This window comes from Talpa europaea (assembly GCF_964194135.1).
Source record: "Talpa europaea genome assembly, chromosome: 8".
NCBI classification, from domain to species: domain Eukaryota; kingdom Metazoa; phylum Chordata; class Mammalia; order Eulipotyphla; family Talpidae; genus Talpa; species Talpa europaea.
The window spans coordinates 33,990,060-34,005,303 of NC_140075.1; the positions used below are offsets into that span (position 1 = coordinate 33,990,060).

The 15,244-nt window shown below is 40.3% G+C and overlaps 2 protein-coding genes across 2 annotated transcripts; one reads left to right on the forward strand and one right to left on the reverse strand.

The window, feature by feature from the left end:
• Positions 1-234: 234 nt before the first annotated feature.
• Positions 235-1,578, forward strand: HYPK (huntingtin interacting protein K; the record flags this gene model as incomplete). Its single annotated transcript, XM_084239889.1, has 4 exons — positions 235-513; positions 851-906; positions 1,244-1,295; positions 1,443-1,578. The coding sequence occupies 4 exons, from the start codon at positions 235-237 to the stop codon at positions 1,536-1,538; spliced, it is 483 nt and encodes a 160-aa protein (XP_084096015.1). The 3' UTR covers positions 1,539-1,578.
• Positions 1,579-3,951: 2,373 nt separating this feature from the next.
• On the reverse strand, positions 3,952-15,196 carry MFAP1 (microfibril associated protein 1; the record flags this gene model as incomplete). The annotated part of the gene is made up of 9 exons (XM_084240530.1): positions 3,952-4,134; positions 4,716-4,805; positions 7,164-7,323; positions 8,173-8,333; positions 8,433-8,541; positions 9,557-9,744; positions 10,016-10,145; positions 11,341-11,560; positions 15,118-15,196. 9 exons carry the CDS (start codon positions 15,194-15,196, stop codon positions 3,952-3,954), a joined length of 1,320 nt encoding a protein of 439 aa, XP_084096656.1.
• Positions 15,197-15,244: the final 48 nt, after the last annotated feature.

Sequence of the window (15,244 nt, forward strand, 5' to 3'; positions counted from 1 at the left end):
CTGGGGATTAACACTCTTAATTGGTTTAGGATTAGACTCCATCCAGGTCGAACAGAAGTCCTCGTGGGGGAGGGGTCGGTATGTGTAAGTGGAGGGAAGGAAGCTGACTGCGAAGGCCTGGGGGTGAGGGTCGCATCTAAGGGGGGTCCTTGCACAGAACAACAATGCACATGCCTGAAAGGAAGTGTGAGAGGCAGCCGTTTCCTGCGCTGAAGTTTCCAGAATCAGAGCATAATGAAGGTGTGGCCCGCGGTCAGTCCCGCCTCCTCCTCTCCGGGCGGAAGTTGCGTAGCCGTTGCCGGAAGTCGTGGCGAGTGGGGTGGGGCCTGTGCTGGGGCGCGTTGGATCGATATGGCGACCGAGGGGGACGTGGAGCTGGAGTTGGAAACCGAGACCAGCGGCCCGGAGCGGCCTCCCGAGAAGCCACGGAAGCATGACAGCGGTGCGGCGGACCTGGAGCGAGTCACCGACTATGCAGAAGAGAAGGAGATCCAGAGTTCCAATCTGGAGACGGTGAGGTTGGCGGGGAGCATGTCTAGGAGGGCTGAGAAAAGGCAGAGGCTCTGAGGCAGTGGCTGGAATCCCCACTCCCCGATGGGGTCCCGACCCAGGTGGCGGGAGAAAGCCCGAGGGGAAGCAGCTGTCACTGGAGCCCACTGCTTGCAAAAAGGAGTTGGGTGGAGATTAGTTTTAAAGTAGACCTCAGGTGCACAGAATTGAATTAAACTTAGGCCGCGGTTCCTGGTACGCTCCTCGTCATGAATACCCGTCTTTCCCGCTTGCTATTGGCATTTTAGATTATTGGCAGTTGTGAGTAGCAAAGTAGTAACTAGATCTTTCTTTCACATAGGCTATGTCCGTGATTGGAGATAGGCGGTCCCGGGAGCAGAAAGCCAAACAGGAGCGGTAAGTTCCTCAGCCGGCCCTACTAGTCCTCCTCCTCTCAGCCAAAATAAGACATCGTTAAGCCTTTGTACAGTTCAGTTTTATCACCAACGACTGCAGATCTAATTTTACTTTCTTAATGGTGAAAGGAAAGGCCTTCTGACAACACCTGCCTGATGCTTAGACTTCAGGAGAAGGAATGGGAAGTTAGGTGCAGGAGTGTGGGGAATCATTTTGTATTTTCACTTAACTATGCTTGTTAAAAGCCTTTAATTTTTCAGGCACAGCTGGGACTAATTCTTTCTGGAGTTTATGGTGAAAGTAGAGAATGAGGACTAATGTAAATAAATATTTGCAGGGAGAAGGAACTGGCAAAAGTCACGATCAAGAAGGAAGATCTGGAGCTAATAGTGAGTAGTAACATCTAATGTATGAGGCAGAGGGGGTTACTTTGCTTAATTTGGGTTGTTCCCTGAAATAAGTAGAGTATATTTTAGTGACACATTACTACCTGGGAGAAGACTTAGGTAGTAGCATCCTTGATTCTTTTCCTACAGATGACAGAGATGGAGATCTCAAGAGCGGCAGCAGAACGGAGCCTGAGGGAACACATGGGCAATGTGGTAGAGGCTCTTATCGCCCTAACCAACTGATTTATGCTCAAACGTTCGCACTGGATTAACTTATTTCAATAAAGCGCTGTACTTTTTTGTGAAGTTTCATCATCTTGGATCAGTGCACTGTGTATTGTATTTTGTGGGAAATTTACGCTTTGGAGTATAACTGAATTTAAGTGACCCTCCCCCTCAAACCCTTAGTGAAGGGTCAGTGTACAAGAGCACCTCATGAAGGTGCTAGGTATTTGGCCAGGCTTATTCATCAGACTAGATAACAGTCAGGTACATTTGGAGTCTTGGCAGTTAGTATGCCCTGCAACATGTCACTGTGGTAGTTTATGAATTGCTGAAAGGCCAGTGCCTGCCTAGGAGCCACTATAAATTTAAGTCAGCAAGCCCGTTCATAAGTCAACTTTGAGTCAGAATTTAGGTATTAGAGGTGGGAACATAGAACAATGGAAGATACCAAAGGCTAGGTCTTGTAAAGGTTAGGTCTTGTATAGTATTAACCTATGAAAGATCTTGATTTATGAAATTAATATTGAATTCTGAACCACATGTATACCTTTCATTTCCTATCCCAGAGAGAATACAGCTTTACAAGTTGACCAAATTTAGCCACATAACCTTTGCTGAGTTTATCTTTTCAGCTGTAAAATGACATACCTGATTAAGTTGTGGTAAGAATTGATGAACTGGGCCTCTGGTGGCACTATCAAGCTGTCATCTGCCACTGCAACATGACTTCCATCCCAGCTTGGGAGCTAAACCACATGGCACACAGCAGACCTCTCCTGTCTTGCCCCTTAGCAGTGTATTTCAGTATATCTGTCTGTTCTGCTCCCATCTCTGGTGAATCTTCTCACCCTCCCCCCCACCACCACTGGCCTACATCAGTTCTTGTATGCATTAATAAATCTTTAAAAAAAAAAGAATTCAGGGCCTCCCCCGTGGTGCAGCGGTTGAGCGCTGGGTTGCGAAGCTGCCCGCAGCCTCTGCAGCCCCGGTTTGATCCCTGGCTGCTCCCCAGCCACCGGAGGAGGGTCCCACATGGCGCGCAGACCTCTCCTGCCGCCCGCTGCTCCCCTCAGCAGTGTACTTTGGTCCTTCTGCCTGCTCTGCTCTCCGCTCTGGCTCTGGTGAATTCTCTCACCCTCCTGCGCTTCTGACTGTACCCAGTGCATGTATAAACAAAACAAACAAATAAATAAAACATGCCTCTATTAAAAAAGAATTCATGAAATGAATATAAAACACTTGTCTAGTACTTTCCTCTGAGTGGATACTCATGACAACTTTCAAAATTATATTAAGAGTTTATCCTCATTTTGGCTCTAATTCTTAGATCGTATCCCCCCTCTGGCACACACAGCAATGAGTTATGTTCACCTTTATGTGTTCATTACCTTAAAGGCTTATTGGAGTTGGTATTTTTATTCTAGGATACATAAGGGTTTATGAATGATTTTCCCAATGGGGCATTTAAAGGAAGTGAAAAGGTGACCTTATTTTTATATAGAAATAATTTTCCTATTGGCTGTTACTCCTTATAACCCCTAGAACTCCTGGTGCTCTTACCATGTGCCTGGTAGTCACACAGTAAATAGTATATGGAAAATAACTGAATTTAACAATAGCATGATGCTACTACACTGCAACACGGAGAGCACGCTCTTTGATATGTGAGTTGGGAAAAAAACTAGTAGGTACTTAGAGTGTCCCTTTTGTGGGTCAATTTTCCCATATACAACTAGAGTTTAGAAAGTAAGGACAACTAGACAGACATATTTGCTCATGGAATAAATCTGGCTGCTACTTAGAATACAGCCTGTCTAGCATCTAAGTTTGTTTGAGATCAAGATGATCAAAATGTGAAATACCTGCCATCTTACAGTTTCTGCTGTCTTTTATTTAGTTAACAGGTTGATGCTTGTCAGCATGACTTCCAGTGTCATGCTAAAAACTTCTTGGTGTGTTCATTTCTTGACATACAAATGGGTCAAAAAGTATGTTTACTTAGAAAAATTGACTCCCACCAAAAATGTAAAACAGGTTTCAATGAGTTTAGAATTCCAGTACGGTAACAATAATATACTGTCCACTTATTGCCCATGTTTCTCACCCAAGCTAAGGGGTTGGAAAAAGAAACTTGAATAGTCCCAAGTTAATTTGGGAAGCCAGAGAAATGATCAAACTTGAGATTTCTTGGAAATAGTTTTAAGTGGAGATCCTCTAATCCTACCTGGACAGTGCTTTTCTGTGGGTTTCTCAGCATGAGTCCAAACCTCACAAAGCACATTCAAAGACTGGGTACCCAGTGTCACAAATATGGCAGTAGGTCCAACAGGATGGATACAGGGCCATGTAAATAACGGTAAAAACAAATCAAGGATCAGATGCTGAGGTCTCCCCGTGTGTCCCACAGCTGAAATAATAAGTAGTTGAACTTTTAAGTAGTTTTCCTCTTCTTGGCAGATGGCCGTTCAAATACATCTCGTACTCCAGCTGCCTTCTGTTTAAAGAACTTTGTGTTCTGTGCACTCTCCTGGCCCCATGCTGAGTCAAAGGAAGTGGTGTCTTGATCCACAAGGTGGGTGTATTTGGTACGACCAGAACGCCCAAAGTTCTTGACCTATGAAAATGACAGATGTAGGGTGAGTGAAAATTATCAGGCTTCTTTGCCCTCCAGCCCTTAGCATTAATGATAGGCCCCTGTGGGTCTTACAGTCATGCCTGATGACAGGCACTTGGAGTAGGGTGTGGGCATGCATAGGTGGGCACACCAGGGCTGAGACAGCTTATAAGGGCAGCATCACGAAGATGCCAGCAGAACAAGAACAACAAAATGAGAGTAGCAGTACAAGAAACGGCAGCGGCAGCAGAAGCAGAGGTAGCAGAGAATAGAGCCTGAGAGAGAATGCTCGGGAGCCCAGAAAGAGTGAAGACTTGCCAGGGCTGGGAGGCCTGCTAGCCTCCTGGCCCCCCTGCCCCCCGCCTGCCCCCTGCCGTGTATCTGGGTGCTGCACTACAAATGGTGCAAAAAGTTCAATAAAAGCCTGAAAAGCCACCAAGGGCTCCAGTATTCCCGTTCGCCCATCCGCCTGGATCATAAAGATCCTGCTCTGTGCCTTGCTGGCACTACACAGACTATAAATCACATCTCAGCCCTTAAACACTGCATTTTTCTTTCCCATGTTATTAATGTCCTCATACCTGCATGACTTTTGGAAGAATGGTTTTATTAAAATGATCCTCCAGGGTAGGCGCGCTGAAATCTCTTTTGTAAACTTCTTCATCCTCATCCTGTAGAAGAATCTTAAATCAGTCTTGTGGCTTTATTTCCCATATATTCAAACCACAAATTTATTAACCTAGACTATAAGGGTTACAGAGAAAGCTGAGGATAGAGACCTTATCTTTAAGAACTTATATCTAGTTGATAATCCTTTTTCTTTTGTGTTGTTTTTCTCCTTCCTAAAGAGACATTTTCTGAAAATTGGTTATATTCTCTGCATGCAGTATGTTCTTTTACTCATATGATTTCAACTCCACATAGGCATCTCCAGTCCTGAAATTTTTTTTGTTCACGCTTCCCTCCCCCCTCATTTTCACCTTTCCAAATCAGTCTTTTCCTAATTTAATAGGCTTTTTTTTTTTTTTAACTTTTAAAGGATAGGTTTATTAGGAAAAAGAGGGGGAAAAAGAGGCACCTGCATGGTCACAGGCAGGCAGCAGAGATGCCTGATTTAATAGGGTTAACTTATCAATCACCTAGATTCAAAACTTGAAATCCATGCATTGTCATTTAGTTGTATCTTATACATCCTAAACACTTGAGTTGTTAGTTTTTCCCCTCAATCTTACACACTGCCACAGGATTGAAGTTTATAAGACAAAACTTAAAACTGTCAGTGGTTCTCTTTCCTAACTTCTCTGACTAGTAGAACTCAAATACTGTAGACCTTAATTTACCTCTCCTTGCTACTTCCCTTTACAGATGATACTTTCTGCCTCCACTCCTGGTCCTTTACCCACAATGTCTTTTACCACTGAGTATCAGAAAGTCCTATACTTCTTAAATGTTACCTTCCTTTATGTCATTCTTTTCGATAGTCTACCAATTATATCTCCCTCTTCATGTGTTCCACAGTACTTTTACTCTTCTGAAGTTACATATTTGCCTTGGTTTCATTTTCATATTGTAAGCTTTTTGAAAGCCTGGATTACATGTCATCTAGCAGTCCTAAATGGTAATGACTTTTACAGAGTAAATGCTTGAAAGGTTATTAGTAAAATAACTAGGAAATAGTTCCAAATCAATGTATTTATAAAGCCACAATGTTATGATACAGATTAGAAATATATGCTAAAAGAACTAAAACAGCACTTCTTGGTTAAGGAAAACTGAGTTTTCACAGAAAAGCTGAGTTCTTTAACCAAACACATTTTTAAAAAATATTCTTTTCCCTTCAGCTACAGAAAGGCCCAGTTTACAGTCAGGACAATTAAACAGTCCTTGTAAAAGCTTATTTTCTCCTTGTTCTAGTCTAAGACTCCTTCACTGAATCTGGGAAGCCATTTCTACTTCACTCTCCTTGTCCACATGAGAAGATTTGATATCTAAATATGTGAACCAAGAGTTTCACATAAATCTTGCCGTATTTATCTTAACCAGCAATCACTGCTTATCTAAGAAGTCTAGTTATTATAGCTGCTGAAATACTTAAGCATTGTACTTGATGACTTTGATGTAATTCTTTATCGCCACTGGCTCTAATCTAGAAAATTACATGGACTGGAAAACTAATAAGCAAACCTTTCCTGTTCATCAGACTGAAACAATATGGAGAGGAAAAAGGAATCCTCCACTGAGATTTTTAATTTTATTTTTAATTTTAGTACCTGTAGTGGAGTTAGCTGAGTGGGGACATTTAGGAGTTGATAAGCAGCATTTGAAAAAACTAGTTTTTGATACAAGCTCCTTTAACAGGAAATAATCTAACCACATGCTAGTAGAATAAACTGCAATCAATTCTCCTATTCCTTTTCCTGCTATCCCCATAGTAAGGAATTATCACTAGTGTTAAGCCAAGTAATTTAGAAGAAATCATTACTTTACACAAGGTTAGCATACTGCTATTTTGACCTTGCTCTTTATAAAGAACAAGATGATGGCATTACATATATGGTTAGACAATTAACTAGTCTTTCGATTAGTTAAGATTCATTACTTTCTGTAAGCTCAGAATGAAGTGAATTAAACTGCTGCCATCTATATTTGAGTGCCTGGAAAACTTCGTTTTCATAGAACCAAAAATTTTGACTTGGCTATGAATGATATTGAAGTGATTTGGGGACATAATTAGGCTAATAACTATATAGATCACTCTTTCAGTTCTTCAACTCTATCACATTTGCTCTTTCTGAGAATTGGGGCCAAAACAGAGAGCAGTTGCTGTTATTTCTAAAGTCCCACTGTCAATGCTTTTCTCCCTTTGGATTTATATTCTTCAGAGGGAATAGCAAATAATACTGGCAAGTGAACACTGGCAAGTGAAATTAACATCACAGAACCAGTCTATTCTTTGGGGGAAAAAAGAATTCAAAGCTTCTGAGTTACTACTACTACCCAAAATTTCCCATTCCATTTTCACATCTTACCATGAAGAAGGCACCCCGATGATAATATTTCTGTAAGAACTTATATTTGCCCTTAACAGCTTTGTTTGTAATGACTTTGCCATTTGCCCGAAGCTCAGCTCGCCTTTCTTCCTCAGTCAGATTTCGCATGCGCTCAATTTCAGCTTTCTCTTTCTCAAGCCTGTCCAGAGGACAAAACTGTTAGTATTGTTACAGTTTCAAAAAGACACAATTTCCTGCATATAACAGTCCCATCCCATTGTATGCTTCACCATACAATAGGACAGAGTTTCCTCCTGATGTTCACTTTGTAATTGAGGACTGCTGTCTTATTCGTAGTAATTTTAAGGACTGGTTGATACAGATCAGAAATGATTTTGCTCAAACATAGTGGTATGGTAGATTATTTAAATGTCACAATGCATGTCTTCCATTATGCATGCTTCTTTGCAGAAATAAAATGTGAGCCTCAAAGACCTCAACAACTTCCAACTTTGCCCTCTGGGAATGCTGTTCTGAGACTATTATGTAAGGAGCAACTCTACGCTTACAAAAGTTGTGAGGCATCCTAGCTGATAGCAAAATGACCAGATATGTGAGTGAAGCCATTTTGAACAGTTTAGTCAACTACTAGATGCAACTGCATAAGACAGCCCAGGTGAAACCCTCAAGAAGAACTGTTTAGTGGATCTCCAAAACTGAGAAATAATCAATTGTTTCAAGTCATTTAATTTTGGGTTGTTAGGCTACAATAGATAACTGATAACAGTGAGTAACTTTTATGTGTTTAACAGGAAACTGAAGGAAATGTTAGTTGGCACTTTACCATGGAGAAACACCAATAAGGTATTTTGTTGTTATAAGCCACAATATATTCTTTATTTCCCAATATTCCAATTTTGGGAAACTCATTCAGTTGCAGGAACCCTAAAGAAAACTAAAATAGAACTCAAAGTGCTGAGTCTCAGGGCTACTCTACTAGGAAACTAACCATTAGTGGTACTAACTCTAAGCCCAACTTATTACTCACGCTTCTCGATCTTCTCTGTCCCTCTTGATTCTTTTCAGCTCTCGAACCTTCCAAGCCTCATACTCCTCCTCGTCATTTTCATCATCGGTATTCAGTGCATCTAATGCAGCCAGGGACCGTTTGTTTTCCTCCAGTTCTTTCTTGGTCTCTTCTTCTACAATCTGGATAAGGAGAATAATTCAACCATTGACTTCCGTATTTTCATCAGTCAACCCTAAGTAGGTGATCCTTGCACTCAGTCTTCAGCCTCTCCCCAATACCTTCAGTGTATACTTGCGTCTCTCCTCAGCCATACGTTTTGCCTCCTGCTCTAGCTCCTTCTGTTTCAGTGCTTCAGCCTCACGTTCTTGAACTGTTACTCGGTCCTTCCTGCAGCAGCGAGACAATGTTAATTGCCCAAAGCCCTTAGAGTAGAGCTTTTCATTCCCATAATCTAGTCTTCTCCAAATCAGACCAAGCCAAACAATCTTTGGCTTTATTGTTTGCAAAGAGCCAAAAATGGGAGTCTCTTAGATTTTCAGAAAATTGAAATTCCATTCATCTTTGAGAACTGTCTGGATAGCAAGAAATCTGGATTGTAAATTGCTTTTCAAGCTTAATTTTATGCTTAAAATAATTTAAGACCTTGGGCAGACATGTTCTCTTTAACTGGAAAAGGGGATGTGAAAACAAATTCAGGCTCTGCTAACACCAGGATATTCCTCAAAAAATGTTCTGCAAAGTCAGGGCACTGGGCAGAAGACTTAATGTTATGTTTCAGAATGGCAGACCTGGAAAATACTAACTTGTATCTTCAGACCTGGAAAATACTAACTTTATAAATTCAGGCCTGGCTTGTGAATACTTATTTTTATTCTTTTTTTTTAAAGATTTATTTATTTATACCAACACTGGGTACAGTCAGAAGCGGGGGAGGTGAGAGAATTCACCAGAGCCAGAGTGGAGAGTAGAGCAGGCAGAGTGACGAAGTACACTGCTGAGGGGAGCAGCGGGCGCCGCAGGAGAGGTCTGTTACACCATGTGGGACCCTTGCCGGTGGGCGGGGATCAAACAGGCGCTGCAGAGGCTGCGGGCAGCTTCACAGCCCAGTGCTTAACCGCTGTGCCGCCAGGGGAGGCCCATATCTTTTTTTTTTTTTTAAGATTTATTTTATTTATTTATGCATACAAGAGCTGGGGTGTAGGCCAGAGGTGCAGAGGGTAGGGTGGGTGAGAGGATTCAACAGAGACAGAGTGGGGAGCAGTGGGCGAGACAGGAGAGATCTGCTGCACCATGAGGGTTAGCTCCACGGCCAGGGATGGAACTCATGTTGCAGTGGCTGGCGGTAGCTTGAGAGTGCCGAGACTTAACCCTTTGTGCCACCAGGGAGGCCCCGAATACTTACTTTCTAATGAAGACGGGCTTAAGGCGAGGCTCCATCTCATCTTCACTGTCGGTGTACTCTTCATACTCAGACTCTGATTCCGACTCCTCCCCAGAATGTCCCTCATCTTCTACCTCCATGACTTCCATTTCTTCATTTTTTCTTTCCTGTGCTCGCTGACGCATCATACCACGGCGCCGCTCTATTTCCTATCAAATTGCATATCCAAGTTAATTAGCCAAGTTACCTTGCTCTAAGATGGACTTTTACTTTTCCCCGCATCAAGGGCCACAAATTCTGATATGGGGAAATGCAATTTAGACCATTCTACTTTGAATTCTATCCCCAACAAACAGGGAACATTTGGATCAGAGCTCTGCCAAAAGCGACCATCTTCTGCCTTTGAGACCTCAACAAAGGAGTACAGGCCCCAACTTTTTCTTGTGCCCAGAAAGAACTTCCCATTCTCCTTTAGTATACCTCATCATCAATTTCTTCCTCCTCTTCTTCACTACTGTCTTCTCGTTCCATGCGCCAAGCATCTCCTTCTACTTCTGAATCACTTTCTCCTACCACTTCAGGCTCCACTATTTTCCGATGTCGAGCCAATCTGCAAAAGAGTATCTCCAAGTGTTAACACCCAAGGTCACGAAATTGAAGAAGCATCAACCACACTCCCTTAGTAATAGAGCACCCTGATATTATGTTTGCTTTTATTAAATACTGAAGTCATGAGATAGGGAAACTGAAGTGCAGATTAAAGAAACTAAGGCTATCACAGCAAATAGTCAAGTTGGAACTAAAACCTTTAATGTATGCTAAGGCATCATGGGTCAATGCAATAAACTCAGGTGCACTGGGATATATTTAATAGCTCAGGGTAGTTTACAGTTTCAATATAGCATGACACTGTTTCCTTGCAATGACATCATATCTTTGTGAAACACTTTTTGGTGGCTGCGATAAAAACCATGTACTTCATGAAAATCAGTATGGAAATGGAAAGGAGAGCTACAGTACCAATCAGATTCCAAGGTTTGAAAAGTTGTCAGTGTCCAAGAGGCACACAAATCCTACTAGTAAGTAACTTTTGTAGATAAGAATAAAATAAAAAAAATTTTCCTTTTATGTACATTTTTCAAATGGGTAAGCTGTCAGGACATAAATACTTACAAAATGATTTAGATCTAGCTACTTAACAAAATAAACAGAATTGTTTGGGCCAAGGAGTTATGTGAAAAAATTTCTGAGACAATATGAACTGTGCAAGTTTGAGCCCTCTGGCTTACTCTTTAAGGTAATGCCTCAACACAACACACAAAATCTCTCATTGTTAGATTCCCAGTCTACACGAGTCCATTCATTAGGCCTTTTCCCTACTACATTTAGTGCACTTCTTCTCATTAGGCTTTAGAATAAATGAATAGAATAAATTGACTTCTCAAATTTTATAAAATATCTTTGTGCTAAAAAGATTCTGCTAAATAAGCCAACCAACAATCTGTGTTTAATATTCCTCTAATGAGTTAATTAGGCCTATGAGCCAGTTGCAATTTGCTGTTTACTGGCTGCCACTTACTGGTTGTGCAATTTTGGTCCTAACATTTTCCTAATCCTTTTGTGCCTCAGTTTCTTCATCTGTAAAATGGGGGCAGTAGTTCTACCTCATAAGGTTATTGTGTGGATTACAAGAATTAGTAAAATTTGGAACCATGGCAGAAACAGAGTAAGTACTGTTTAGGAAATAACTATCAGTATATTGTCCTTATTAATAACATGGGGTTCAGGACCAGCTTAGTCTTTACCTCTCTTCCACATCTTCACTAATACGGTTCTGCAAACGCCGCAGTCGAGGGTCGCTAGATGAATCCTCCTCCTGTTCCTCAGGTTCTGCTTCTTGTTCTTTGGCTTTCTTAATGAACTGAAATTCTTCATCCTCCTCATCTGAGGATTCCATCGGAGCATAGTCTGGCCTCTTTCCCGACACATAACGTTTTACCTTCACTTTCTCCATGGAAATCTCACCTAGGTAAGAAAGGTAACATTGTTTCAGTAGCATCTCCTTCCTTCAATCCTTGGCCTTTACAGGTAGAGCCTGTATTTCTGGTAAACAAGAGTACAAACAGCATGAAAACGCTAATTTGAAGAAATGTGTGCAGCCCATGATCACCGAAGCATTTTTTCAATAGCCAAGATATGGAAACAACCTAAGTGCCCATCAATGGATGCATGGATAACACTATGCACACACAGAAACAGAGACAGAGAGAAGAATACTACTTAGCTCTAAAAACGATGAAATGTTGTCATTTATGACATCATGGTTGACCTAGAAGGAATTATGCTAAATGAAATAAGTCAGACAAATACCATATGATTTTATTCACATGTGGAAGATAAAGAAATGGGAAAAAAATGAACAAAACAAAACAAACTCTTAGCTTAAAAGAGAGGAAAAGGGATGGGTATATTGGGTTAAAGGGGATGAACTATGGTGGTAGATGAAAACTAGACTTTTGGTAGCAATCATAGTAGAGTACATATACAGATGTTGTACACTTGAAATCTATATATTTTAAACCAATCTTCAATAAAAATTTAAAAAGACTTTTTCTTTGGGAAGGCCCTTTTATAATTTAAAAAAATCCACATCCATTACTGAATCATGAATTGAAAAAAAAAACAAAAGAATCCAATCAGAGGAGAGCCATCTATTCATCAAATGATGTTTTCTTACAAAAGTCAAGTCAAGTCATGGAAAAGCATTCCTGTGAATATCAACACTAAAGATAATGAGGTCTAGCTTGGGTAAGATGAAATAGAAGGAAGGGGAGCAGACATAAAAAAAAGTGCCCCAAAACACCATCCACTATCCATCACAAATTCATGCTAATTACCTCAACTATACCCTTAAGTGAATATTTGAAACAGTGCCCAGAACACCGTAAGGTGACTTACATAGGAACATAAATGAAGATGCTGTTCAGTCATTCTTTTAGTTCCTCTAGGATTTTCCATAGCAGCCTTTGTAACATTACCATCTAACTTAATCTTGCCTCTTTCTACCCCCTTTTAGTTTATATGTTATCAAACCTCTTTTACAAATACCAACCACTTCAGTGAATAGAAAAAATAGGAAAACAAATTTTATAAAATGAGTACAACCTTGATAACCAAACTGTACAGTTCAAAGGAAAACTTTAGGCATAGTCCACTTAAGAACACAGATGCAAAAGTAATGTCAAATTCTAAGCTGTCATCATCTAATAGTCTTCAGCTAAGGACTACAAGGATGACTTAATCTTAGAAAATCAATGGGAGAAAAAAGAAAAGTTTATATATTTAAAGTCACAAAACCATTATAAAACATACAGCAAACATATTTCAAGATAGAACACTAGAAGCATTCTCTACAAAAAAACAATGGGCATCCTTATTTTATCACTATTATACCTCTAGTCAACATTTTATTATGGCTCTAGTTAGGGCAATGAGAAAAATAAAAGACAAAATGTGGATCATCACTTATAACAAATATCTCTCTCTGGTAGGGTATGGGATAATCGGGAGGCTATAATGGTGTGGGGTTAGGAGATGTAAGGGAATCTGTACCTTCTTTTCAATTTTGCTGTGAACCTATAACTGTTGGGAGAAGAATTTAATTAAAAAAATAAAATTGGGGGGGTTATATTAGATTCTTATTTAAATTTTCATTAATTAAAAGACTATCTCATTATTCAGTAGGTATACAGAGACCAATGGACCAGAATAGAGAGCAGACAGACCTATGAAAAAAATCACTGGTAACTGGACAGAAGTATTAAGGGCAATTGGTTAATCAGAAGGTAAATAGTAAAATTTCATCTCTAATTCACACAGTACACACAGAAAATTCCAGCTAGATTGAAGAGTCAAGCTTGAAAAGCATATTTTAACCATTTACATCCCTAATGAAGTCTAAGAACCTTAACTTAGAATCTGTTTTGCATAATTATATATTTAATCCTATTTAGTATATACAAATATTTAAGTAATAGAAAATCTTTATAATTTACATATCCGTGATCTGCACTAGAGTGATTTTTTAATAAAACAGCACAAACCACAAAAGATAAAACTGATAAATCTGATACCACTAAAATGTGTAATAGAAGACTCCATAATTAACGTTAAAAGTCAAAAAAACAGACAATGGAGAATTGGATACTATAGTTTTGAAATGTATAAAAACACACCAAAAAATGGTTAAATTTATACACGAGGAAACCTTAAGAGCTGATAAAAACATGAACAAAATGCCTTTTCTTACTACTAGTCAAGGAAATGCAAATTAAAATGAGATAGTTTCATACCATTAAATTGGGCAAAACATGTAAATATCTGATATAATTAAGTGGATATGTGGGGAAATTAAAACTCTAATGATCCTACAGTGTGCAGTGGAGAGTGATTGTAACAGGTAGTTAAGATGATGAACTTCTGAGAGTCTACAGAATTTCTTAATTAAATGAATTAGAGAGACATTTAAGGATGACAATGGCAGTACTCTGTGTAATAGAATCCTGGCCACTAGATCACCAGGAAACAATGCTTGTGTAGGAGAAAAACAACTGACCCTCACTAGGAAATAAACTGTGGTTTAATTATACAGTGGAAGTCAGAAGTTAAAAGGAGTGAATTAAATCTCTATGTATCCAAAGTATAATTCTCAGACGTCATGATGAATTGGGAAAGGGGAGAATTGCATGACAAAAGGTACAGTATATTTAAAAAACAAAAACAACTGATATTGTCCAAAATTATTCCTGAAAAACTGTTTAGTCCAACTCTTCCAACAGGTAGGGTGCTCCTCCTTCTATCTGCAATCCTCTAGGATCTAAATGCCATCTTCCTCAGCTTAAGCTTTCTTTGATTGCCGAAATCTGAAGAGATTATTTCTTCTCTGCCCTCCTACAGTGCTTGCTTTATATCACCTATATGACACGTATGACACCTATATGATACGTGTGAAAAACCGTTCGCTGCTTAGATATGCCTCTTTTTGCACGTTTCATATCTATTAGACTCCAAGCTTCTTAATATTAGGGGCACTGTCTTGCACATCTCTGCATTCAACTTAATAAATACAGTCACAGCGAAGGTTGAACGGGATAAAAAGCTTTATAAAAAACGGTTCTTGCTTCCAAGAGGTTACAAGCTTATGGTCTAGGAGGCAAATAACTAGTGATGAATTATAAAAGTAGCATAAACAGTGCTGGGGATAACAAAGCGAGCTGTATCCCACACGACGCCCTCAATATCGGGGCTGCCCTATAACAGAAACATTCCCTTAATATATTAATCTTAGGAACTGACGGAGGTCCAGGGAAGAGAGATGCTTAAGGCTATGAGGGCAGACAGGCTACAATGGGGTTTTCCTCCCTAGGCAACGCTACCGGGTGAAAGTTTGACAGTGAAGGTCTAGGAAATAGGGGGGAGGGTCTGAAGGCTCGGCGGGGCTGCGTGGTCTACCCGGGGAGGGTCTGGGGTTTGCCAGGGAAAGCGGTGCTAAGATCGAAGTGGAAAGGGCTCAGCACAGTTACCTTTTTCATTGCGAACCGGGACGGCCCCAGCCGTCGACTGAATGGGCGGTTGCTTCATGAGTGCGCTTGGGACCGACATCTTCACGGCTGACGAAGTGACTCCCGAACTTGACTAATTTCAACAAGT